Source organism: Vombatus ursinus, unplaced genomic scaffold, assembly GCF_900497805.2.
Source record: "Vombatus ursinus unplaced genomic scaffold, bare-nosed wombat genome assembly UNPS02014847.1, whole genome shotgun sequence".
Taxonomy (NCBI): domain Eukaryota; kingdom Metazoa; phylum Chordata; class Mammalia; order Diprotodontia; family Vombatidae; genus Vombatus; species Vombatus ursinus.
In genome coordinates, this window is record NW_020954625.1 from 4296272 (window position 1) to 4324255 (window position 27984).

General features: G+C 43.6%; 1 protein-coding gene across 1 annotated transcript; it reads right to left on the reverse strand.

The window, feature by feature from the left end:
• Window positions 1-6: 6 nt before the first annotated feature.
• Window positions 7-27943, reverse strand: EIF4EBP2 (eukaryotic translation initiation factor 4E binding protein 2). The gene is made up of 3 exons (XM_027840566.1): window positions 27766-27943; window positions 9893-10069; window positions 7-8328 (listed from the first exon to the last, which is right to left on the reverse strand). Exons 1-3 carry the CDS (start codon window positions 27941-27943, stop codon window positions 8297-8299), a joined length of 387 nt encoding a protein of 128 aa, XP_027696367.1. The 3' UTR covers window positions 7-8296.
• Window positions 27944-27984: the final 41 nt, after the last annotated feature.

A 27984-nucleotide genomic window follows, 5' to 3' on the forward strand; every position in this document is an offset into this window, starting at 1 on the left:
CCAAGATTTTAGTCAAGATCTTTATTGATCTAACTAACAGCAACCATTGGTGAGAGTTTTCCTATGTTTCCAAATACCTGTTGGTTTTGAAAAACAAAATAAAAACCAAAGCAAAAACAAAAGAAAAAACCCACAAAACCCATGGAATTATACAGAAGTGCCTAAAGACCTTGGCTGGCAGCCTCTGATTTCCATCCAGAATGATAATGAAAAGGAAAGGACAGGGAACGATGAGTTGGGTAAGGAGGTGGCCAGGGGCAGGGGAGGTGGTCTCAGCACAATTTCTGACTAGCCATAGCTTTTTGATTCAGAATGGCACTGAAAGAAAGGGGCAAGAGAACAAGGGGGTTAAGGGGGACTGGGTAAAGGCAATGAGCATTTTCTTTATAAAAGATTATTAAAAAGAAGCTTAAAATGGACACCCAACATGCAAGTGTCCTTTGGGTTCTCCAAGACACCTTCAAGGTCTACCTCACCCCCTTCAGGAAGAGGGTGGCTTCACCAAGGTAGAAAATAGATGGATTCCATCTTGAGGTGAAGGAAAGGCACTGGACCACCAATGCCCGGTGATACTAGCACAGACATGGGGAAGTTAGTAAGTGGGATGGACCATTCATCCTCCTCATCTAATCTGATCTCTAGCCTATATATAGAATGGGGCTTGTCCCATAGTTTCAAGTAAATTACCCTTGGCACAGGTGGGTTTGTTTTGTTTTTAAGATCAGGACTAAAGAGTAGGGAAGGAATGTGGGGGCTAGAATGGGCATGCCACACTTGCTTGATTCATGAAGTCTTCCAAGCTTGGGATGTTGAGTAACTTCAGTTTCAAGAACCAATATTCTCTAACACAGAAGAGGAGACTTCCCTTTCAAGAACCCCATTTGGGCAGATGATTATCAAGCTTCCAAGCATCTCTCCACCTGCTCCAATCATTAGACAGGGAGAACAGTAAGAGTTTAAATGCCTTAGGGAACTTGTTTCATCTCAGTCACATTTCCCAAAGCCTCCGGTTTTCTATTCTGGCATCCCCGACATAAGATGCAGTCTGCCGGGTCTGCAGAGTTTAAGGAAAGGGAAAGCGCAGAAAGATTAACATGAGAACCAAAAGACCTTTCCTGTATCTGAGTTTTAACAAAAGGGAGCAACTTCCAGGACCAGCCCATAGGAAGCAGTTAATATTCCCCAGAGGGGAAAATGGGAAAATAAATATGTACCAACCAAATGCTTATAGTTTTGGGGGAAAAAATATCCAATTCTGACTTGGCCTCTAGTCTAAGGTCAAAAGAACCTCAATTCCGAAACAAAAACCATGAGCAAAACAATGACAAGACTTAGGTCCCTGGGAACTGGGGCCTGCCTCTTCTTGGCTCCAAGCCCATCTTCATTTAGGGAAAATGAAAAGCTACAAGTTATAGGGATGGTCAAAGCCCCTCAAAGTCAAGAATCCAAACAGATTCCTAAGAATGAAGCACTCATTTCAAATGAATCCCTTCTACCCCTCTATAAATGTGATTGGGTTACGCAGATTAATAAAGAGCCCGCCAACTGCCCACAGACCTCTGGTCCAGAGATGTGCAAAGTGGGGAAAGCTCTGAACCAGAGGGAAGGGAGCAGAGGAAGGGCTTTGCTTTACTCTGTGGAAAGACTGCCAAAGGAAAAGGAAGCTCTGATTCCAACTCTGCACTGGGGGTAAGACACTGCCCTCTGCCGGCCAATACAGGCAACAGGAGACAGATTTCTCTCCTGCAAGGTGAGAAATTTCTGTGGTTAAGAGCACAAGGCAAAGTGCCAACAAAGGTTTTAAGAATAAGGAACCCCAAAGCAACTGCTCCAACAGCTGAGTATCCAACTAGGGAAGAAAAGAGAAGGAACTTGAGAAAGGATTCCTGTCTAAATAGTCACAAAGACACCAATACCTGAAGCACCGGGGAACTTAAAATGAGTGGAACTCTTTGCACACAATTATGCCGACATTCAATAAATAAATGTTTGACTGGAGGAACGACCAACCGACCGACCCTGGGGATGACAGAAACCAGGCGACTCTGCAGCAGCCGTGGCTTCAATCTCCAAAGGAAACACTGATTCAACACAACAATAATGCTAGGGACACAGAGGGGACTTAGGCCTTGGCCCAATGAAAGGATCCTCTTTTAAAGCTCGACACAACAGTAAGGGGCCACTAGGCACAACGGAGTTGACACCATTAAGCCTTTCTTTCCCACAATGGCAGAAGATGCTAGATCTGATTACTGACAATGAAGAAGTGAAGAAAAGGAATAATTAGAAATCATGTAACACCTGCTCAATCTCTTCAGTCATTAGATAAATGTTGACACTCAAACATATAAAATACTGCATTTTTAATTCGGAAATCTCTAACAGCTATGAGGGGGAGAAAAATGGCTGCTGAGAAAAGCAAGTACCTTAGAAAGTTCAACTTAGGCAAAGAGGCTGGTCTCACTTTAAAAACACACATCTACCAAAACAACATCAGTGTTTTAACTGAAAAACCAGGGTAAGGTGGAAGAGGTCTTCAGGTCTAGCCAAGCACTCTGGGCCTCTACTCTCTTCTCAGCTGATAGAGCTGTTCTGCCCCGAATCCTACCCTACTTCAATCTAAAACCTAGTAGGGTGCTTCCTCTATTTCTGCTCATTAGAATTTCTGATATTTTTGCCCGGGCTTGGCAAACCAAACAATTTCTTATGTTTCTGACCTGGCTTCTTGTTTGCCATGTCTGCTTCTGCTCAGATCCTGATCTCTGTCAATCACATCATGTCTCCGAACTGGGGTCACTGCTTGATGGCCCCGGGTTGACCCCGCACTGCTCCCTCAGTCCAATTAGTCCTACTACAGCTCCTCATCCCTTGACCTGGCAATTCCTGAGTCACGGTCACGAGATCTAAAACTGCAAGGGACGTGAGAGGCATCTGGTCTAGCTCCTTCTTTTACAGACGAGGAAACTGAGGCCAGGTCGAGAGAAGACTCTAATCTAGTCATCAGAAATGAAAACCTGGCATTTGGGATAACGAGAAAAATGTAAGCCTCTATGACTAGGATCGAGCCAAAAAGGTCTCAGCTTGCTGAGACCTGCCTCCTTCTCACCCCCCTTACTCACCCATTCATTCATTCAACATGTTTGAAACCAGTCACTCTGTGGGGAAGAGACTCAGTTCCAAGACTTCAGAACTCTCTCTTCTCCCGGTTTGGCTTTTGGCAGAGTCAATCATGTTCAGCAGCAATAAATCATAAATAAGTAAGCTCACTGATTTAGACCTTAATTTCATACTTTAGGGGGTGGGAAAAAAAAAGAACAAGGTTCTCAGCAACAGATCCCTGGAAGGGCCATTTCACTAAATCCTAGTGGTCTTCAGCATCTGGATCATCTACTCAATGAATGAGAACATTAAAATTACATTTTGGATCCAGGGAAGCAGATTTGGAAGAAATTTGATTCTTGATCCTGCAGATGTTGCTGCCAGAGCTGGCAAGGAGAAGACCACAGCAAGAAAGGTGGGTTGTCTCCAGAGGCACAGAAAGGGAGTGTCTATATAGAAAGGACAACGCAAATTAAGGGTCACCTAGACCAAAAGGGCCCTCTCCCTACGTGTTTCTTAAACACTGACTTAAGAACTTCCAGGAAGAGGATATATATCAGCCCATAGCATCCCAACACCCCTCCCATCCCAACACACACACACACACACACACACACACACACACACACACACACTCTCTCACACTCACACTCTCTCTCTCTGAATACTGATCTTGGCTGCAGTTAGGTATTCAAGTTGGTGTCTTGGCTTTGTTTAATTAAAAACAGTTAATGACAGGGAGTTCAGAAAACCTCTTGGGATCACCATCAGAAGAGGACTTCTTACAACTTCACATGGTTTTGGGGAGACTTTCAGTCTCAGAGGTGAGGGTGAGAGGATTTAAAAGAGGGAAGGGGATTTGGCTGCAACCCTCCCCTCAAGAGAAAACAAATTACTACAATGGCTCCTTGTTTCAAAATTGAGTTTCTAATCCATATTTTTTGGTCAATGAAGTTATCACATTTTCCCATGTTAACAACGAAGCTCAAACCCATCAAGGCTGCCTGGTTGTAGATCACTTTAATGCCAATTTCTGAATTGTACCAAGCTCTCTCTTGGACCAGAGATCCCTGTAAGGCCTGTCATTTATGCAACTTAAAGTCTTTTAAGAACATGGAAAGCCACACTTTGTAGGAGTTTAATTAGAACCAACCCAGGGATAGAATTTTTTTTTTTTGATATGGCCACTTTTCTCATCCCCAAATTTTTACACACAAACATTCCCTGAACACTGCAGATGCAGCTTATTCCTGAGAAACACCAACCATTTCCAAAGGTTTCTGTTCCTTTAACTATTCACATTTTGTAGCAGAAAACCGAATCAAGTTCCTAAGAAATTCTTCAGCCTCATGTGAAAACATATTCACCATCAGGGTCTTTTCATAGCTCAGAACAAAAACAAACAGCTTTTTAAAAAGCTGCACAAGTTTGTGACTTTCGCCCAGGCAGCTTCACTCTTGGTATCAGAGCCCAGGATGCTAAGGAACTCAATCACATAAGCCAAATCCTGTGGAAGGATGGGCAGGGACAGCAACAGGTAGTAATCAGGGATCCGAAGGGGAACCAACTGTTTGTCGAGAGCCAAGGAAGAGAAGAAAAAGGGAAAGATGAAGACAGCTTCAGCCTTTGGCAAAGCACAAGGCAGAATGGTCTGGTTAATTACCCACTACAAAACCCTAAACATGCACACACAGAGTCAAGGGAAAAGGAACAAAACCATATATCAAAGGTATTGGGGAAGAAGAGTAAGATTCAAATCGGTTTCATCAAAAGGCCTAAGATAAGCATCGCAATCTACATCGGAATCAGCCCTGCGATTATGGATTCATTGCATGACTTACTTGAGGGGGTGGACTGAACACTCAAACCAAATATGCTAGGGCAAGGAAACTGATTTTTTAAGCTACCAAAGACCTAGACCTTCTATGCTGCAGGTTCACTGATGTGACAGCAGCAGGAGTCAACCGAGGAGACCATCTAGATCACTGCTTACTGACCCTATGATATGGAGAAGTACCAAGAGAGCCCAGTGGCACAGCATCCCTCAGAGCACGGATACGGAGATCACCAACTCAGGGGGGATGACACTGCTGGCCTGGGCAAGCTCCTTGATGCAAGCAATTCAAGTCCCCGACTACAACAAGCAGTTCCACGAGGGAATTAAACAGAGGAAGAACTGGTCCCTTCGTTTCATTCTGCAGTCTCTTCCTCCCAAAACTGGCAGGAGGGGAACAAGGCTGCGTTGAAAAGGTCTTAACGCCAAACCGGGTTCACTCCAAACAAGGCCTAGCAGAGTTCGCGCAAACCTGTGTCTCAATTGCTGCTATGAAAACTATCTTCACAATAAGGCAGCAAAGTTTTCTTCTTGAGTTTGTTATCACACACCAAGGACTCCATCAACAGACTGGGCACGATGCACCAGACTCAATAACTGCCACATCAGTTGCCCAAGAATGCTTTGTCGGACTATTAATTGTAAAAACTGTTCTGGGTCATGTTCTACCCACACAAAGCCTGAAGCTGAGCTTCACCCCTTGGCCCGAGGCAGGAGTCTTCAAAGAGAACTTGATAGTTTTAGATGTGCAGTAAAGGAGATCTCAAAACATGGGATTTATGCCCCCTATGCTCGACTTGAATCTCACAGGGGTTAATCAGTTGCAGCAACTGTCAGTCATGGCAACAGGTGTTGCTTCTGCTCATAGAAGCACACCTCCAAGGGAGAATCTTGATGAGGATCAGCCCATGAGGCCAAAAGCAGGCTAAAGCTATGCCAAGAAATGCTAGAAGTTAAAAGCCCTGGGCTAGAGAAAGAAGAAGAGATCTTTGCGGAGTTCCATCAGCAGAAGAATGCAATTTGCAAAAATCAACAAAAGGAGGGGGTGAAGGCTAAGCAAGAATTACAAGCCCAAGATTGACAGGAGAACAAGAAAAAAGTCCATCTCTGCCCCAGCAAAACACTGACTTACTTGGAGACAGCATACTGCGTCCCAAACTAGAACTCCAATTACCAAAGCCTTCAAGTGCCAACACATTTGACCCCGCAGTGACTTCTATCAAATTTCCATGCACAGATATTCATTCTCTTATCCCCACACCCCTTGAAAGCCAATTCAGTCTCCAAGCAACAGGCAAGGAGGAAGGAACGTCCCTGAGTCCAGACGATCTTGAGGAATATTTCAGAGAAGGCTCCTCTCAGCCAGCAGACATTCCAGAAGCTCAGACCAACCCTGCAGAGCGTGAGTTCGAAGAGGACACTGATCCACCCACAGTAATCTGCCCTTTGAGGTTCCTCCCGAGGTCAGAAACGCACATATCACCCAACAAGGTCGCTCCCCAATGAGCCAAGACCATGCCAAACAAGAATCAATAATAGAAACCCCGAGCTACATAGAGGCACTTCGTCAGTACAAAGAGACTGGGAAATCTCTATATCTAACCAACTTCAATGGTAACCTCTTGGGATTCCCAGACATACTTATCTCAGAGGAACTCTGGATGGAAGTTTACCCAGCCCAAGATGACCTCCCAGCAGGTTATGTCCCAACTGCCAATAGGCCTGTATCGTGGACAGAATTATCAAATAACCTTCGCTATAAAGCTCTTATGGAAAGAATCCAGAGTATTCAATTAAGAAAAAAAAAGTATCGGATGAAAACAGGAGATGAGGCATGAGAACCGCAAGCCTCTTCCACAGAGACCTCTCACCTTCCTGACACTGGAAGACGTTTAATGAAAAAGTTGCTGTTCAGAATTTGACTGAAAACGTTTCTAGAAAATATGTCTGTAGTCATCTTAAAAATAAAGGTTCACTCCTAAGCGAGGAGTGTCAGATGTTATCAGATACCAACTCAGATCAAGCAAGGTATCTCTGATGTCAGGCTGCAAAACAGACTGGCAGAGAAACGAAAAAATACAGGGAAACAATAGAGTACAGTAGGAAAGCTGGGGGAGGAAGAGGGAGAGAAAGACAGCAAGGGTGAAACTAAGCCCATGTTTATCTCCAATTCTACATCAGTCAGCCACAGAAGGCAGAACTATACCAGGAGAGAGTCTGGGTCAGTTCTCAGATCAGTCTCAAACTCTACTCCCAACTCACTTGCAGAATACAAGACTGAAACCAGGGCAACAGAGAGGATGGAAAGTTTGTTTGCCAACCTGAGAAAGAAGTTGACTATTGAGACTAGGTCTCCAAATGCATCCCAAGCCAACAGGGAAGAGGTCATTTTTCAAGTTTAAATCTAGAATCCAAGAAGGAACAACCATGTAACCCATCCACAAAGCAGATGCCAATGCTGCCCCTTTACCTTGGTGCAGACCTGCTCTGCGTGCTGATGGAGTCACTGAGACATTTGAGAAGAACGAGGGAAATCAGTTTCTGCAAACAGGAATTTCAAGGGAAAGGAATAAGAGAAGAGGCACAATAGCTGTGTACTAATGGCTCCCTCTAATGCAAAGTTTAAAAAAGTTCTGTTCAAACGAGTAGGTAAGGGGAATGGATAGTGGGTTGGGGGTGTGCCCTGCACAGAGGACACACCTCCCCAAAGGAAAGAAGGCAGAGGGAAGGGAAAGGGGCTAGGCAATGGAGCATTAGAGGACAGGGAGTCAGAACCCAGGTTTCACAGAAGCATTTGAGAGCAAGCTCCTCCCTTGAGGGGCACCCAAGGCCAAGGTAACTAGCACCTCATTTCCCCTCCTACCCTTGACAGCTCTGAAAGTCAAAATGCAAGCAACCTGCCTTCTGACTATCCAGAACTGAAACACACAAGGGACAGAAGGCCAAAGGGGAAGGGAAATGGATAACGTTGAATCCAACAAACCTACTTCTATATTCCTCCCCAGCTCTGTAATAGCTGGTAACTGACAACTAGCTTGGGATGGAAGGGAGCTTTCCACGTTGATGGAAAGATGACCAGGAGAGCGAAGGTTCAGTTCCCTTCCTATGTAGGCTTCTGCCTATTCAGGAATATTCGAGGGGCCTTGATTCAGTCAGACTGGGCCAAGGGAAACTGGAGCAGAGGAGAGAAGTCAACGAAGGGGAGCTAGTCTTCTGATCCTTTGGCACCTGGAGGATGAGGCGGAGACTGCAGTGGAGGATGCTGCTACTGCCTCTTCTGTCTTTTCAGTTCTCAAGCCTATTGGTCAAATCAGGTACACGCAGGTATCCGAGCTGCTGCTTCTCCTGTCATCTGGAGACTGATCAGATGTCCATCTCAAACTGAGCATCATCCCCTGGTTCAGAACAAACCGAAAATGAAACATTCTCTACTAGGTACACACAGGAATCAGATGCTTCCCTGTCCCCTCAAAGGCAATTAAACATCTACTTCAAATCAAGCATCAGAGCTTTGTTCAGAACTAACAAACTACAAATGAGGACTGGAAGAGCTGAACAAGAAGGAGGAAAGGAAACATGCTGTTTTCAGGTCTTCCCTAACATGATCCTGTCAACTCTCACCCGCCCTTCCTGACTCAGCATCTTGCTATAAAACCAGCTGACTTGGACTCCTCAAATCTTTACCACCGCCCTTGTCCCCCAGCCCGAAACCATTCTGCTTTGCTTTGGGTGAAGCTCTGATCAAGAGGGTGCTCTACAAGATGGGTCAGATAATATCTTATCTCAAAAAACAGACCGGAAGCCAACTTCTCCCACAGTGAGGAGTACAAGTCCAAAACTTTCCCAGTGACCTTTGTTCACAGGTTGGAGAAAAAAGGCAGGCTCCCAGGGAGTGCTGGGACATCTATCACATCAACAAGCTCCTCCCAAGGCTCTGAACACTAGCTCTGCTCAGAATTCTAACTCTGATCTGGAACCTCGAGACAGAATGCTGGCTCAAGTTCAGGGGGCGCCAGCTTTAAGGACAGACAATTCTGCCACCCTGGGGACAGAGTTTATTTATTTTTAAACTAGAAAAAGAGTGAATTTAAAACCAGTCTATCTGGAAAAACGTAAGACTCACATTCCCTTCCCCAAGACTTAGAGAGCCAGCTCTCTGACACTGCTATTTCATAAGCATGGGTCCTGTCTCCCCTAATGAGGACATGATTCCTCTGTCACTTGGCTGGTAAACTCCTCGCCCAGCAGCCAATGTGGTGATGACCTCCTGCAAACTGAGATCATCTAACATGACATGACAGATTCACCATCTGCCCTGGGGCCTGTCCACACCGCCTGTCTAGCGTGGTGGCACCTACCAGAGATCCCTGTCAAATGCCACACACAGGCCTTCAAAAGCTCAAGGCCACCTCTGTATCACAAGGAAGCATCAAAGGATGACATGAGGGCAAAAAAAGGGGCTACACTTCTTAAGAAAGGAAGGTTCCCCCCGACCTGAAGACATGAAAGGGGCTTCAGTGAGGTCTGAGGCACTTGCAGACCTTCCAAATCTGGTCAAGACAATGTTTGCAGCTGACCATTCCCTTCTCTCCATGTTGCCCCCTTTTCCTTCTACTACTGGGTTTGACTTTGGGCTAAGAACTTCAAGAGAGAAAAAACCTTCAAGATCATTTCCAAACATCTGAAAGGAGCAGCTGGGTGGCGCGATGAACAGAGCACCGGCCCTGGATTCAGGACGACCTGAGTTCAAATCCGGCCTCAGACACATAACACTTACTAGCTGTGTGACCCTGGGCAAGTCGCTTGACCCCAAATGCCTCACCAAAAAAAAAAAAAAAAATCTGGTAGAGATACAGCCAAATCTTTATTTAAAGAACAAATTTTATTTCACTGCTGCCTAATGTTTAACTGCACTCTCACCCTATTAGTCTTCCAACTGCCCCCCACCTTTTCTCTTACCTACAGTAGATTTCCTGTCATGATTGTTCAAATTGTTCACTTCCACTTTGGAGTCTTCAATCAAGGTGCCAGGACTGGTGACTCCTGGAATATTGGGGAGGTGGCAAGGTGGGGTTTGAGCCATGGGAGAATTTCGACGATCCAACAGAAATTTTCGGTCATAGATGATTCGGGTTCCTAAAAAACAAGAGGGTTGGGGAGGGATTGGGTAACCATTAAACTTCAAATCAAAGATTAAGCCATTAGGTATCTAATGTCAAGTTAACAGCTGCTAGAGAAACTTAAGATAGGCATTCCTTCCTTGCCCTATTTGCAAAAAGAATTGGCTTGTCTCCTTCCTACAAAAAAGAAAGAAAAAGAAAAAATTTCCCAATGGTAATAAAGCGCAATTGTCCAAAAAGGTGAGAAGGAAGCACATTTAGAAGAAAATTCAAGGGAAGGCAAAAGGAAAGTCTGCACCTGTAGGATGTGGTTGCATCCCTTTCCCAAAGATCCAAGGCTCTAATGGTAATATAAAAGCTATCACTGTCTTTCCAGCCCCATTTGCTCCATCTCTCCTGGGTGCTATGCTTATAAAGGAAGCCTACAGTTTAGGAACTGAAGTCTAAGCTGTTCAGGACTGGTCAATGCCAGACCCCAACCGTATATACTACTTCTCCCACTTAGTAAGCAAGACAGACATCATTTATTATGGCTTCAAGTGACATAACATCATGCATACTTTTGAAAGCCTGACTTCTGCATTGGAAATAACTATCATTTAATCATCCAAAAAAACCATTTGCTCCAACCTCTGAACTGCCTCACCCTACCAGAAGTGGAAGTAGGAAAGTAAATCAAAGGGAAAGAGGGAACATCAGGCCAAGCTGTTCAAATCACAGACATGGAATACAGAGCTACATTCACAGCTTATCCTCAAACTTCCATGCCTCACTGTCTGCAACGGGACAGGGGGCCTGGTAAGAAAACAAAGGAAATAGTTTGGCCATGACAAACCTGAAAGGATAGGTATCTAACCGAAGATTAGGATAACTTGATAGAAAAAAAATCAAATACTATTAAAAACAAAACAGCTAACTTAAGAGGATCATAAAGAACTTTGCAATTCTCAAGGACAATAAAGATAAAATCTATCAAGCTTGTAAGCAAAGTTTGGTTCAGCCAGATTCCTTCAGATGACGTGTGCAAAGGGGAGCCAGCACAACTGTAAAGTACACAGGAAGCTGGAAACTGTAGACTCTGAAAGGCAAGAATAAAAACTGTACCAATGATCACAGGATCATAGATTTGGAGGTAGAAAGAAGCCTAAAGGGCATTCAAGTCGAACCCACTTATTTAAAGATGAAGAAACTGAGGCTCAGACAAGTTAAGTGACTTGCCCACAGCCACAGGGTCAGTAAGCAGCATCTATATCAACTGTATTACCAGCTGCCTATACTAATTCAAGTGATCTGGAACTGAAATGATCCAACACAAATCATACTGATGCCATAATTCTATTTTTAAATAAATGCTAGTGAATTAATTCTTGATAAGATTTTTTAAAAATTGTATGCATCTACTATACCCAACCGGCAGGATGTTTAGATAATATGGGGGAAGGGGAGGGGGGAAGACAACGAAAGATAGAGCCAAATGAGGAAAGTCATTGGTAAGCTAATGACCTTTTTCGGACCCTATCAACAACAAAGTTCTTGAGAATGGTAAAAATTAAGTCTCATCAATACAAAGGAATCCCCAAAGCCTAGCTCCTACTTCGAGTGAGGCACGTTACTTTCATACCCAAATCCCTACACTGAGACCTGAGCAGAAGGATGGACCTGCCAGAGAAGGCTGTTATAGGCTGAAAAGAGAAACATGGAATTCTAGACCCAAAGATGCCCTACAAGTTCAAGGTACTATTTATTACAAATCTTTAAAGCTTTCAAATGAGAACATTCCTGCAATGTACTCTTCTGGGCCAGGTGATCTGAATCCATCAAGGACAGGTGGGTGATTGATCTCTTACTCTCTCCTTAAGTAACATGCCCCTGATAGTCATTTCTGTCTTCTCATCTTCAGTGTAAAGGTCACTCTTTAGCAGAGAAAACAAAAAGAGAACAAGCACTGTGCAGCTCAAGTTACAATTCTGGGGGCTTCTGGGTGCCTCCTTTCTCCAGATAGTTTAGAAGCCCTTTGGGCTGTCTGGCCCTGGCCGCCCTCACCAGCCTAGGCTCAAGCTGCACATGAGTGTTTCACAGGGCCATGCCACACTCTTACCATCTTCTGTTACCTGATCTTTTTTTCATCTTCTGAATAGTTCTTTTAAAAATCTAAGTTGGCTGCTGAGTTCCTTGTTCATTTACAATGGTTTTCCTCCTCACTGGAACTGTTTCCCCTCGTGCCTTCAGAATTTCATTCCTGAGCACTTTACATACCCCCGAGTTGACTCATCCCAAAGCACCTTACTGAATGGGATTCCACCTTTTCTCTGAACCCCTTGAAATCTGCTTTCCCAAAAGCTAAGGTACATGTCAGACTGTGCCCGTTTCCTCTCCTCTATCACAAACTCCATAAAGAAGTGGTCGCTTGTCTCCCATGTTCCCGTCCATTTCACCCCAGAAATCAGTTCCTTCCAGTCAGAATCAGAAACAGAATAGAATTTGCTTCTGCTGGTTTCTCCACAAGGATGAAATTTTCATTAAGGCAAGACAAAAATCACTTTAGTGGCTGAATGGAGGATGCTTTGGAGTGAAGGGAGATTTGAGGCAAGCAGGTCCAACAACAGCAGGCTATTGCAAGAGTCCGTGTGGGAGGTGATGAGAGGGGTCACTAGAGGGGAGGCAGCATCAGAGGAGAGAAGGGGGCATATTCAAGACACGTTGGAAAGGTCAAATTGACAGACCTTGGCAACAGCTTGGATATGGGAGAGGAGGGGAGGGGGAGTGAGAGATAGTGAGGAGTACAGGATGACTCCATATTTTGCTTTTTTTTTTTTTTTTTTTTTTTGGGTATCCCTAGTGCTTAGCACAGTGCCTGGCACATAGGAGGTATTTAATGTTTATTGAAATGAAAGTATATATGTGTTCTCACTTGATCTTTACAACAAAGAAGTGAAGATGCTACTATTATTCCATTTTACAGATGAGGAAACTGAAGTGACTTGGCCAGGCATACACAGCTAGTAAGTATCTGAGACAGGATTTGAAGTCCAGCACTCTGGCCACTGCATCACCAACCCGCCTCTATGCTACGCAACCCCACCATCAATGCTTTTGAGTAAGGCATGTCCATTCAAAGTCATGATCCAGTGAGAGTTTTCATCCCACCAAGTTTCAAAAATTCTTATGAGTTCTAATTTGCCTCCTCTCATTAGGACTTCCAGTCCCTCATTTACTGCCCAAACTTTGGGAACATGAGTATAGACATTTAAGGTCAAGGGTTTTACTCCTGATTACTCTCTGACTTTGTCTCCTGTGAATTTCTGGGTGCCTCAGCTACAATTTTTCTTCCTTCTTTGTGGTTATCCTTTATAGTATCTAACTTGGAGAATACTCCTAAGCAGTTTTCTTCCTTCCACATTTTTTTACAATTAAAGTTTAACACTTACATCAGGCATCTGTTCATTTTAACAGGTACAACATTTAATTTTAACATTACAAGAGGGAAAGAATAACTCACTCCCACCACAGTCTACATAAATGTTGATAACAGAAACATCAAGAAAGCTAAACCGGATTTCTTCTAACCACTATATTATTCTAGCAGCCAACGATAAGGCGCCAAAGAGGTTGAGGCCAAATTTGAAATCATCATTAATAGAAAGACATCAATTATAAAACACAGGTGTTATGCAACATTGCCCAGTAATATGGGAACTAACCAACACGGCAAAGAGGTGACAAGGTACAGCTAGTCCTTACAGGTTTACCCAACAAGAATTAAGAACCTACTAACGAAAGGGGGTGGGGAGGAAGAGAGAGGAGATAACAAGTTTACAAAAGCCATTAGCCCCATTCTTATCATGATCAGTCAACTACAAGAGTAAGACAGAGACAATATATTGTGTGATATGTCAAAATGGAATATACCATCCTGGGAAGGGATGAGGGAAGGCTGATGAAAGATACAGCATTTGATTTGGGTTTTAAAGGATGGGTAAGAATTCAGCAGGTAAAAAGGAGGATATTATAGGCAGAGGAAACAGTTTGAGTAAAGGCACATAGATGGGAAAGCACAAGGAACTGTCTGGAAATACTAAGTCATCCAGTTTAGCAGGAGCCTAAAGCACAGGGAAAGGAACTGCCAGAAAGATGAGGTGGCAGCAGAACAAGGAGGGCCTTGAAAGCAGGGAAGGAATTTGCCCTTGATTCCGACAGCAACAGAATCAAAGAAGGTCAAGACTAGATTCCATGGGGAAAACTATTCTGGCAGGAAGGAATAGGAGGAAAATAGAGGACGGCCACTGCAGCAGTCTAAGTGGATGACAAACTGAGTCTGCTCCAAGGTGACAACAGTCAGGAGAGAAGATATGTGAGAAAAGGCACAGAATCAAGAGGACCTGGCAAAGGTAACCAGCTCAGTTGGGGATATGCTGAGGTTCCGAGCGTTAGAGCTGAAAGGGACCTTCGAGACAGGGCATCTAGTCCAACCCTCTCATTGCAATGAGGTCCGGAGAGCTGAAGAGCAGCTGGTCCAATGTCACAAAAGCTGTAAGCAGCAGAGCCAGAACGTCTTCTCTCTCCCAGTCCACTACTCATTTCACTACAGCAGGCGGCCTTTCAGGGTGAGTGGGACGTGCAGGTGGAGAGCTCACAATTCAATGGTAACACCTGGCTAGGCACCAGACAGCTTTTGATGAGTTTTAGAAGGGAAGTGAAATAGAATGACAGTATCAGAGTTGATGAAGCCACACTGCCTCGTAGTGATCAGTATTGCGCTTTCTTAGATGTTCACAAGTCATCTCTTTGATATTGTCTTCTTTTTTATTCCCGGAGTTTAACACAATGCTTGAAACATAGTAGGCACGTAATAAATGTTTACTATTTATTGACTGACTAGTAAAGACTAAGCTTCTTAGCCTCTATTACGAAGCCCCATCCTATTCATTTCCCATTTAACTAGGTACTTGAAACTTAAGTCCAGCCAGAATGATCTCCTTCCTAGCCCCATTCCCCATTTTCCAGTGTAACAAATCCCCTGAAGAAAGGATTTGTTGGGGTCGGCTATGTGGTGCAGTGGACTGAGCACTGGCCTTGGAGTCAAGAGGACCTGAGTTCAAATCCAGCCTCAGACCAAATATTTGACACTTACTAGCTGTGTGACCCTGGTTAAGTGTGACCACTTAACCCCGATTGCTAAAAAAAAAAACAAAAAAAAAAAACAAGAAAAGCATTTGTTCTATGAAGTTTGTTTTCAGTCAAAGGGTCACACTTGAGGACCACATGTGGCCTTGAGGCCACAGGTTCCCCACCCCTGCCTTACACACTTAAGGTTCTACCAAAAACTATTCCTCTCATCTGGGATGCTCTTACCAACACCAACCCCATGCTATCCTTGAAAGAACAGCTCAAGTCCAACCTATGCAAGTCATGGCTTCTCAAACTATCTTTTATTAGAGAAAAGAAATCTCTAAAGCTTGAGATGAATGGACATCTTGTTTCAGCTAACAAGACTGATGCAACTGGAGGCAAGGAAGTCACATATACATATATTTCTTTTCACATACACATCTTTCTTTTCTTTTTTTTTTTTTTTTGCAACTGGGGCTAAGTGACTTGCCCAGAGTCACACAGCTAGTAAGTGTTAAGTGTTTTGGTCTGAGGCCAAATTTGAACTCAGATCCTCCTGACTTCAGGGCCAGCGCTCTATCCACTGTGCCACCTAGCTCCCCCTTCACACACACACACACACACACACACACACACACACACACACACACCTTTGTATCTAATAGAGTGCACTGTATGTAGTAAGCACTCAAGAAATATTTGCTAACTAGTCCTAAAAAGTTTGGCAGCCAGGTGGCTCAGTGGATAGAACTCTGGGCCTGGAGTAAGGAAGATTCACCTCAGACACTTCCTAGCTGGGTGATCCTGGGCAAGTCACTTAAACCTGCTTGCCTCAGTTTCCTCATCTGTAAAATAAGCTGGAGAAGGAAATGGCAAACCACTCTTTATCTTTAACTTTGCCAAGAAAACCCCAAATGGAGCCATGAAGAGTCAGGCCATGAAGTTAGACACGATTGAAAACCAACTGAACATCTGAAAAACTTAAAAAGCCACGAAAAATCTTGTCATGAGAAGGGTGAAGCAATACTGTACTCTACACTAGCCCATCAGAAGACTTAGGATTTTGTCATCTATATATCACAGGTGTCTATCCTAATCCACAATACCAAGTTATTATTTTCTGCTTTAACAGCAAAGCTAAGGATGTCACCATCACTGCATTAACTACCATGAGACGTGCTACTATAAAAGTAGATTTAGTAGTATAATTAATTCCATTTTACAAATTGGTAAAAATGAAGCAAGTTAAAATACGTACCAGTCACACTGTTAAGAATAAGGATGGGGGCAGCTAGGTGGCGCAGTAGATAGAGTTCTGGCCTTGGAGTCAGGAGGACCTGAGTTCAAATCTGCCCTCAGACACATGACACTTACTAGCTGTGTGACCCTGGGCAAGTCACTTAACCCCAACCAAAAAAAAAAAAGAATAAGGATGAAAACCTGGGGGACTATGTTCAAATGCCAGCTTTGCCTAAGCTTGCTCTGTGATCTTAGACAAATCATTTCTCCAGCTACGATTATTACTCATTTGTATAAAAAAAATTACTCCAAAGGTAACATGAAGATCTGGGGGAAGTTAACAGTGATCCTCTGATTAATCCTACTTTCCCATTTGTTTCCAGTTACTAATGTCTAAGATGGTTCTCTTGAACAAATATCCAGAACATTTATAAAGAGACACTTGTGGCCTTTGATTCAAGAGTTTTTCACCAGAATCCAACCACAGAGGAGCCCAGTGCAGCGATAAGGCCCTGAACTGGGGAGAGTCAGGAAACCCAGGTCTTGGCTCTGATGGTTACTTAAGGGAAACTCACCTAACCTCTCTGGTACTCAGGCTCTTCATCTGTGAAATGGGGGTGGGAGTGGGGGTGGGTGGGCTTGACCCTAGGGTTTCATTCAGTCTAATATCTTACAATTCTGCAATTCACAGATACAGTATAAGTAATGAGGGCCAGGCTAATCCGGCTTCTGTACCAAAAAACCCAAAGCAGGGCAAAAGAATCAAATATACTCATTCCAGTTTGGGCTGAGAAATTCACCTTATCTGAGAAACTTTCTCTAGGGCGAGAAATTCCTGGGCTCTGCTTCCAAGAAATAGCTGCCTAGACATGCCAGGTGACAGCCTGTCTCCTGGAACAATCTGACTTAGTTAGATTTCACAAATGAGGTGCTAGAGGCACTCTCAATCCCACTAATTATTAACAGTGAACATTAGTACTGGTGTGGAGAAATAACTCAATTGCAATTTGCTTCCATCCTCTGTGAATTTACTCAGAGCTTTCTACTAACTTGGACCCTTTTATTTAGTAGTGTTCCCTAGATAAAGAAAAAAAAAACCACCCCCCTCGGTCCCCCACCAGGCCTGCAGCAAGAACTGCACTTTGCTAGAACAGGCTCCTCTCCTCCCAAGCCCACCATTGACACTGCCAGCAGTAAGCCCCTCACCCCCAATCTCTGCGGCCCCATCCACCTTTACAACCCTTCCTCTGTGACCACTGCTTTGGCTGCAACACTTGCTCATCCTTCTTAAGCACAACGTTCCTAAAGAAGCTCTGTCCCCGCCTTTTTTCCCTGGGAATCTCACCCACTAGTCTCCATTCCCAACCATCTCCCTCTACTTACTCTAGCCTCTCCTCCACCATCCAGTCAACTGCCCAAATCCTTTCTATTATCCTTTTTAGAACTGCTTTTTCATGTAACAAAAACCTATTTCTCCCTCCCACTTCCCCTCCACTGAGCAAAGAAAGAAACCTCTAGTAACAAATATGTGTAGTTAAGCTAAAACAAGTTCCCAAATTGGCTATGTTCACAAAATATGTCTCGATCTGCACCCCAAGTCTGTCACCTCTCGACAGGAAGTGGGTTTCATTATCAATCCTCTGAAAGTCTGGTTGGTTAGTACAAGGATCAGAGCTAAGTCATTTGTCTTTACAATGTCGTTGTTAATGGGTAAATTGCTCTCCTGGTTTTGCTGACTCTTCTCAGTATCTCTCACATCTACTCCAATATTATTTCAGGTCCTCATCTCATCTAGACTACTATGACAACTTTCTGTTTGTCTTATATCCAGCTTATTCCCATTCCAAAACAACTCCAAATTGATGCCCAAGTAATTATACCCGGCTATGATCCGGTGATTTTTTTTTACTCAAAAACCTTCCCTGGCTCCCCTTGGTCTAATTAAGTCAAGTGAACAAGTATTTATTAAGCATTTACTATGTTGCCAGGCGCTGTGCTAAGGAACTGGGGATACAAAAAAAAAAAAAAAAATCCCAGTCTATCCTCAAGGATCTTACAATTGAATAGAAGCAAGATATTACAGGACAAACGAGATAATTTCAGAGGGAAAAAAGTACCAGCAGCTTTAAGGGAGACTGGGAGTAGGATTTTAACTGAAGGAAGCCAGGAAAGCCACGAGGTGGAGATGAGGATGGAGAGGTTTCTGAGCGTGAGGAACAGCCAGTAAAAACATTCAGAGACAGGTGATGGGAGTGTTATGTCTGAGAAACAGCAAGGAGGGCAATGTCGCTGGATCACAGAGTAGGTGTATGAAGACTGGAAAAGTAGGTGGGACCAGGTTATGGAGTGCTTCAGAAACTAGATTTTATACTTGATCCTGGAGGTAACAGGGAGTCTCTGGAGTTTACTGTTAGGTGAAGGCAGAGTCCTGATCCTAGTACCCAGGGCCCTCTGTAATCTGTCTCCAATCTATTTCTTCAGACTTATTTCATATTAATTCCCCCTTACGCACTTCACAATTTTAGCCAACTGGGCAGTTCTCTGTCACCAATTTTCATTCTGACCTTTCCAAGTGCCATTTTCTCCAGGAAGCCTTTCTAATCTCTCTTCACTCCCCCCTTCCATCCTCACTCACAGGCTAATTCAAGTCATTAATATTTATTTTCTAAACTATCACCAGACTAGCTTAACAAGTTTTCTCTTACTTCTAGACTCTTGCCCCTTCCAATATATTACATACATCCCCGGCAGACAGTCTCTAATTCAACAAACACTAATTAAGCACCTACTATGCTCCAAGCGCTGTTAGGTCTTCTTGGTACAGAGGAACGACAATGTCAATTCTATGCTCAAGTCTTCAATGACTACTATTACCTACCGAGTAAAGACATTCAAGGCTCCAACCAACTTGTCAAGGACTCTTACACTCCACATGGATACTCTAACCAAAATGGACTGCAGTTACATTCTATATGTTACATCCTAGCAAACTGAAAGACTTGGCAGGTGTGACTGCTGAGTCACTGTCAATCATCACCAAACGAACCTGGAGAGGTACAACTCTTTTTCTGACAAAAGAAATAGAAATGCATGGAGCCTACAAACTACAGGTCAATGAACTTGACTTCTACTCCTGGAAAAAATCTAGAATACAAAGCTAAAGGGAACAAATACATTACTAAAGTCTATGAACATCTGAAAAACAAAGAGATTAACACAAAGAACCAGCACTGGTTCATCAAGAACAGGGTCTACCAAACAATCTCATTTCTTTTTTTGAGCCTGGTAATTCAAAGGAATTTGATAAATTATAGATTAGTTTGCCCAGATTCAAGCAAAGCATTTCACGAAACCTCTCCTGCTATTCTTCTGTAAGAGATTAGTGAACCAGAAGTCAATAGAGTTAGGTGAACGGAAAACCATATGCAAGTCTGGCCCTGAGGAGTAGTTTATTAATGGTTCTCTGTCACCCTGACAGGTTATTCCACAAGAAAGCTGTTAGTACCTTACACGGAAATTTACCATCAAGTCCTGAATCCCAACTATACTTTTGTTCAACTTTCACCCACTAAAACTGTTCTTATGAAACCAACAGCCCTCTCTAACATCCCTTCCATATTATGTTTGCATAAAACCAAGTGTCATTGTTGGGCAGGGTATGACTGTGCTTGCCATCCCAGGCTTTACTGATTCTGTGCATCAAATATCCTTCACACATCCATCAACAGCCTAACTGCCTACAGACATCCCAGTCACTCCGTGAGGTTAACCTCAAGTGCCACCTCCTCCCAGGCTCAAAGAGATTTTTCCTGCATATAATCTCAAAGTACTATTTAATACTCTTCACCTGTACTATGGTTATCATAGTCTAATCTATACTGTATTCACCTGAATGCACTGTATTTCTCATATTATAGGCTGCCTGAGTTTATTAACGGCCCCTAACACAGTACATCTAAGTCCTTAATAAAAACAACCAAACATATTTATTTAGGGTCTACTGTATGCCAGAACTATGTGAGACCCTGAGGCTACAAAGACAAAAATGAAACTATCCCTGCACCTAAGGAACTTACAGTCTGTCAGGCAAGACAACTAATGACACAAAATATATACAAGGGCTTATTAAATAACTGTCACGGAAAATCTGGAGAAGCAAGGTAGCGATGTGGAGAGAAGACTAGACGAGGAGCATTTGACACTGACTCCCAGCTCACTGCTTGACACCTGTGTGACCTGGGACAAGTCACTGCATCTCCATCTCCTTCTCTATAAAAACTAACCTTTCCAGCTCTGAATCTAGGATTCTATGGTCCTATATAGAGTATATATTTCTATCTCACTGAAGAGTTTCCCCCATTATAGTGTACATATCGTAAAGGATATGAACAAAACAGCTCTCAAAAGCACTGCAAACTCTTAACAGTTCTCAAAAGCACTGCAAATTCTTAGTTTTTTTGTTTTTGTTTTCTTTTTAGGCAATTGGGGTTAAGTGACTTGCCCAGGGTCACAGAGCTATAAGTGTCAAGTGTCTGAGGTTGGATTTGAACTCAGGTCCCCCTGGCTCCAGGGCCGGTGCACTATCTCCTACGCCACCTAGCTGCCCAGCACCGCACATTCTTAACAACCAAATGAAAGAAGCCTCCAAATCGCTAAGACGACAAATGCAAATCAAAACAACCAAGCAAATCGACAAAGATGGCAAATGACGGTTATTATCCATTGAAGGGCAACAATATATACACAAAAATATACAAATTTCTAATGCAGGAAACCAGCAACTGAGATCAGTTGGCAGATGAGCTGGGCCTCGCAGAAAGGTAAGGACTCCATGAAGCCAAGATTGAGAGGGATTGCATTCCAGGCATGGGGAGAGACTTTGTGCAAAGGTGCACAGGAGGGAAATGGAACAGTGTTTATGAGGAACTGTGACCTCCACACCCCAACCCAGGAGCTCAAAAAGTTCACATATGGCCTCACAGCCAGAAGGCCAACAGGAGGTTAATGTACATCTAAGCTAAGGAAATGACCTGTCAGTTAATCCAAGGCAAGTGAAGGTGAGCAGTTAACAAACTCCTTTCTGTGGTGGTTTTATTGTCAGGTATTTCTTATACATGGAAATGAACTCCCTTTGTCAACAAAGACAGGAGAGCAAGCGAGACGAATCGTTCATTGGCTCCAGAAGAGCGGTTGGCATAATATAAACTCAGACTAAGTGACTTTGCCCAAGGTCACACAGAAACTTCATGGATGAGCAAGGAATAGTCCTGTTTTTCCTTCTCCTCGACCCATGAAACCCAATTCTCTTCCAGTAAAGTAACTAAATTCAAAACAGGTATCTTCTATAAAGCTCATGGTAACCTTTCTCTCTCCTTATCCCAGAACCATGCTGAGTGTCCTGCACACAAAGAGCATGTGTGTAATAAATGTTTGTGGAACTGAACTGTTATGCCTTTCTTCTGTTTATTATGTAATTGCCTCTCCTTCCCATTAGACCCACACAGAACCACTGTCTACCCTAGGTGGGACAAAGAGTAATGAAAGGGCTTTTAAATATTGTTTGGCCTGAGGAAAAACACATACGAATACGGCAGTACTATGAGTGGGGGGAGAACAAGGTAGCATGGAGTCAGAAAGCTAGGTTTGAGTGCCAGTGCTTTTGTTTATTAACTGTGTAACTGTGTAACCTAGAACAAATCACTTAAAACTCTCTGAGACTTAGCTTCCAAATCTGTAAAATGGTCCTACAAATACATGACTCAGAGCACTAAGAAAGAAATAAAACACTAGGTGACCAGTGAAGCATACAGAAAGGTCAGTTGTTGTTATGGCATGAAGAAGCGAGAATGAAAAAAACAAACAAACAAAAATTTTAGTCAGTCCCTAACACTTTTCAAAAAGAGGACTTTGGCATCCTCCAAAGATATCATCTCCAGAGCAAAAAGGAACAAACAAAATGCAGAAAATATCAGTGTTTTTTAAATGGAATGGGAGCTGTTATTTAAAGTCAAAGGACCTGGATTCAAATTCCAACCCTGCTACTTACCCTGGGTCATCTTGGGTAAGAAAGGCACTCAGCCTCCTTTGGGCCTCAATTTCTTCCTCTAGCCTAGATCATGTCTGAGATTCTTAAGAGGAGGAGAATAATTTTTTACAGCCTCACTTTCCATTTAGAAATAAAGAGTCCATCCTGTTCCTTCTTAGGCAAGGAAACAACCTAACAAAGAACTGGAAACAAAGTCAAGGCCCACTGGTAGGGGAATTCTGGTACACGAATGCAAAGGAATACTCCTGCTCCATAAGCAACAATAAATAGGAAGAAACCTGAGAAGAATGAGAAAACTTCCATGAACTGATGCAGAAGGAAGTACAGCCAGGCAAACAATGCACAGCAGTGCAACAATGTAACTGCAAAGAACAAAGCATGGAAAACTGGATGTTAGAATCTAATCGTCAAACATGGCCCCAGAGCAGAGATGAAAAACAGCTCTCTCCCTTCTTTGCAGCTTGGAAGAAACACTACACTAAACCGCTTCTTTTTCTCTCCTTCTGTTCTCCTTTATATCTGGGAATGATTAGCTGGGGAGGAGCAGGGAAGAGATATATTTAGAAAGGAAAGCAATGTAAAAAATATCAGTTACAATTTTTTTTAAAAGAACCAAACATCTTCATGAAATTGGGTAGATACGACATTGTAACTTTTTCTCCAGAGCGGGTAAGGGCACATATCCATGTTAAAAATAAGGTTTTGAGTAGCAGATGTTTGACAATCCTTCCTCCCCCACTTCCTACAGAGGTAATTTTTGTGAAACTTTTCCAAAATAGGATGTTATACTCTGATCACTGGCATATCAAGGCTCCCCAAAGGGGGAAAAAAAATATGAACAGAGTAGACTGTGAATACCATTGCCTTGCTTGTTTTTTGGCAAACTGAGTTATCAGTTCTCATTCTGGTGTTTGTTCTCTGCCATGTGTAGACCTCATGACATTTCTAAAGTGTGAAACAGGAGATTCTTATCCCTTTCCTTCCCACTAACTTGTTATTTTTGGAAAAATCCAACAGATAAGTCATTTTTATGAATTCTTAACTTTGGCATTTGATTTATTTTTTTTCTAGTCAATGTTATCTCCTCAAGATTATACATTCTTCCCCTTTCTAGGTTGTACTACACTGTACTTCTACGTGTACACAGAAGATACTCAATGAGTACTGACTTGAATTCAACTGGGGTGGGAGGGGTAGGCAGGGAAGCCCCAGAAAGATAACAGGAAATGAATGAAAGGTCAAAGGAAATCTCCAATCAGAGAGATTAACTCTATTTTTGAAAAGTATGCAAAGTATCCACGCTACCTTAAACTATCTTCTACCATCAATATACTGGACAAGATTAAAAAAGTGATTATATATTTTCGTTAATCAAGAGAACTAGTAGCATCCGAGCCTCCATTTTAGCCCTCTAGTCTAAGATGAAGAATTCCAAAGGAGGAAAATAACATCTTCAAGTATGTATTTCTATGTGTTTAATTCACCGTAGTAACTAAAGTAAAAAGGCTCTCTGGACTAAATCCAGCATGAGTGACTCCTATGAATACACCTTATTCTAACCTCTCTGCTGATCTCCAGCCTTAACATCCCCAACTGCCTTTTGGACATCTTGAACTGGATCACCTTGGAGACATGTTAAGGTTAGCCTGTCCAAAAAGGAACTCATTTTCCTCAAACCTTTTCTGCCTTCCAAAATTCCCTATTACTGCTGAGGGCATCACCAATCTCCCATTCAACCAGGCTGGAAACCCAGGCATCTTCCAAATCTCCTCACTCTCTCACCTCCCATACACAATCTGTGGCCAAAGCCTGTTCATTTTACATCTCTGCCACGTGTCCTCTTTTTTCCTGATACTGCCCTGCTGCAGGCCCTTATACCCTCACACCTGGACTACTGCAACAGCCTTCTGGTTGGTCTGCCTACCTCAAATTCTTTTTATTCCAGTCCATCCTTCAATTATCAAAGTGACCCTCCTTAAATGCAGGCCTGACCATGTCACTCCCCAACTCAATAAATTCCAATGGCTCTCTCTCATCTCCAAAATCAAATAGAAAATCCGGTTTGGCATTCAAACCCTTTTGTAACGAGACCCTTCACATTTCCAGTCTTCTTATATAACTTCTTATGCCACGCCCTCAACACTGCTCTATACAATGACTATGACCTCTTTGCTATTCCTCCTCATTTCAGGCATTCTCACAGGCTGACCCCAAGCATGGAATGTTCTCTGTCTTCATCTTTGTTTCCTGCTTTCCTGGCTTCCTTCAAATCCCAGCTAAAATCATGTCTTCTACAGGAAGCCCTTCCCGATCATTCTTAATTCTAGTACCCTCCTTCTGTTGATATTCCCAATTTATCCTAAATTTAGCTTTTGTTCACAGTTATTTCCATGTTGTCTCCCCCATTAAATTGTGAGTTGTCTTTTGTTTTTTTACCCTTTCTTAGTATCCCCAGCCCTAGCACAGTGCCTTGAACAGAGAAGGCACTTAATAAATGTTTACTGACTATTAACTTTCATTAACACCCAAGATTCTTCATAGGATTATAAACTTTAGAGCTTGAAGGGATGGGCCTTAGAGGGCTATTAAATACAACACCCTCATTTTACACATGAGGGAACTAAGGCACAGATAAGTCACAAAGCTAATAAATTGTCTTTGGCAGGATTTAGATCTACAATCTTCCCAACTGTAAGTTCAGTGACTTATCCACAATTCTCAATTTCTTTGTCAAAAATACAGAAGTGTCAAGACATTAAGAAATATCTGACCCTGAAACAAAAAAAAAAACTAGTTGCCATATATATGAAATACAGGTGATGTAGTGAAAAGAACCCTGGAGTCAGAAAAGCTGTATTGAAATCCCAGCTATGCAATTTATGATTTGTGTGACCTCAGACAGACGACCAGTAAGCCACAATTTATTCATCTCTAACATGAACGGGCCGGAATTTATCTCCAAAATTCCTTCCAATTCTAAATCTGTAATCTTAAGTCACATTTGAACAAAGGGAGAGAAAAATGGATCAACATTTCTAAAAAAAAAAAATTTCAATGAATTTGAGGAACAATGAATAGGGCTCCATCTTTAAAAGCAAGTCTTTGAAGGTATTTAAAGACAAAGTAACTGGACGATTTTAAAAGATGACTTCCTACTTTGTCCTTTTAGCCCTTATCCCCCAAATGGAATCATAGTCAATATTTAGCCATGGTATTTTGCTCTCTAACCCAAATCGGTTATCATATCATACAGTAATAATTTCAAGGTCTGTACCTCTATATTTAACGAAACATATTAGAAAGACTATAACATGAAGAAAAAGGTCAAGCTTTAGAAAACAATATACATTGTTTAACAGATACCGGATCGAGTTTGGTGGGAAATAACTCTAATTTCTAACGATTCCTGGTTTACAAAAATTTTGACAACAGACATTTCAGCCAATAGGCAGGTCTTGCACTGATTAGGCTAGGAGCAAAGCGTGGTAAACAATTCGGCTTCATGTCCTGCATAGCTCAAAGTAAGCACTTCCTCAAATCCAGCACTCAACACATGCAGATGAATTTCTAAGGCCTGGGACATTTTAAACTCTTGGAGGCAAAGGGCTCTCCCCAAAGTCAAGCTCCTCAGCAGAGACTAGATGTCTACATCTTACTGGTCAATCAGTTCCCTTGTCCCAGACCCGCCCCCCTCCCAGATCCTGAAACTATGCACCCAGTTAGAAGACTGAAAAAAAAAAATACACGGAGCTTTAAGGTGCGTAGAAGAGTTTTGCAAACCTGAAAGCACTACACTAATGTCTGAAATGTCTGTTAACTCAGAACTGAGGTGTTAGATTGGACCCATGATCCAGCCTCACCCACCCAGCTGGAGTACGAAGAAACAGCCAGGACCTGGGCACACAGGAATGCCCAAGAAACACTATTAGAAAAGGGGCTCAAGTCTTCCCCTTCTGCTTCAAGTAACCCCAGGACACACTGTCCGGCAGTAATCTCTATCCATTATTTGTTAATTCATAAACCGCATCCCCAAAACGCAAAACACTTTCCTCCCTAGTGAAGGCATTCACCCTCTCAGCAACCCACCCAGACAGAAATATCCATTTCAGCAGCCAATCTAAGAGGACCTGACCTCAACTCCAAACTCTAAACCAGAGGCCATCAACTCCCATCCTCAAGCCTCATCCCATTTGCTGTCCACTTTGTGATTAGACTTGGCACACAGATAAACATGATCAATATGGATCGAAAGACTCATGCTGCCCACCTGAAATAAGGTCACTTCCATGCAATGTAAACAATGGTACTGCCAAACAGGGCGGAGGCTCTCCAGTCCACCCCAAACCCAAGCTTAATCGCTTCCCTTTGGGATTAATAAACAGCTGAACTAAGTAACTTCTATGGCCCAGGACTAAATGACCCCAAAAAACTACAGCTCTCCCTTCAAACGTGCTCCAGGAAGAAGCTCTAAATCAATATCAATCTACGGGGGCAAAATAAAGAAAAAAAGTAAACAAATTATCTTCTGCATGGATTTTCAGATCTTGGAGAAGGGTGAGGCTAAATAGGCTGAGAGTCTGAACGGATTGGGGAGGGGGTGGTGGGGGAAGAATAACAGAGGAAAGTTGCATTTCAAGTGACTGGTAGCCCACAAGTCCGGGGGTTTTGTTTTTGTTTGGCTGACACTTTTTTCTTGGGGGGGGGGATCGGCTGCGTACAAATTAACTGGGGGGGCAGCCCCAATCCCACCCAGACATCCACAAAGTGAACGTTAGGGAGACAAGAACATATTGCTCTCCAAATGAGCAGAGGAGGGCAGAGGAGGCTAAGGGCACGCGAACGGCCCAGGGTAGAAAACACGATTAGAATTTGCAAGGTTTGAAAGTGGGAGTTAAAGTTGGGAGGGAGATTTCTCAGACCAGAGCCTGAGAGCCCGACCCGACCCTGGCCGCGATGCGGGGACGCAGTCCCGCACCTTTGTTTTTTCCGAGACGAGGCAACTAAGGTGCGGAGGAATGAAGGAAAGCAGCTCTAGCTGCCCCCGCTTCCTCAAACCCTGTACCTCCCGGCCGCAGGAATCTGCAGCGCAGACCCGCCACTGGAAAATGCATTTATGCAGCGCCTGCTGTGTGCCAGATGCTTGTGGTCACCAAGGGGGCAGAGGGGTGCAGCAGCGGGGGGGCTCCCCAGGGAGTGCCCAAAGCACGGGGCGGGGGACCGGCGGCGGGCGGGCCGGGGCTGGGGGAGGGGCCCAGCGGGGCGGCGGCGCCAGGGTGGATCCCCCCGCCCCGCCCGGTGCGGACGCGCCCCCCGCTCACCCCCCGGCGTGGTGGAGAAGAGCGTCCCCCCGGGCGTGGTGCAGTAGTCGTGAGGTAGCTGCGCGGCGTCGCTGATGGGCACGGTGCGGGTGGGGATGGCCCGGCTCTGGCTCTGGCTGTGCTGGGGGCCGGGTCGGGGGCCGGGGCCGGGGCCGCTGCCCGAGGCCGAGGCGGACATGCTCGGGCCGGGCCGGGCGGGCGGAGGGAGGCGGCGGCGGC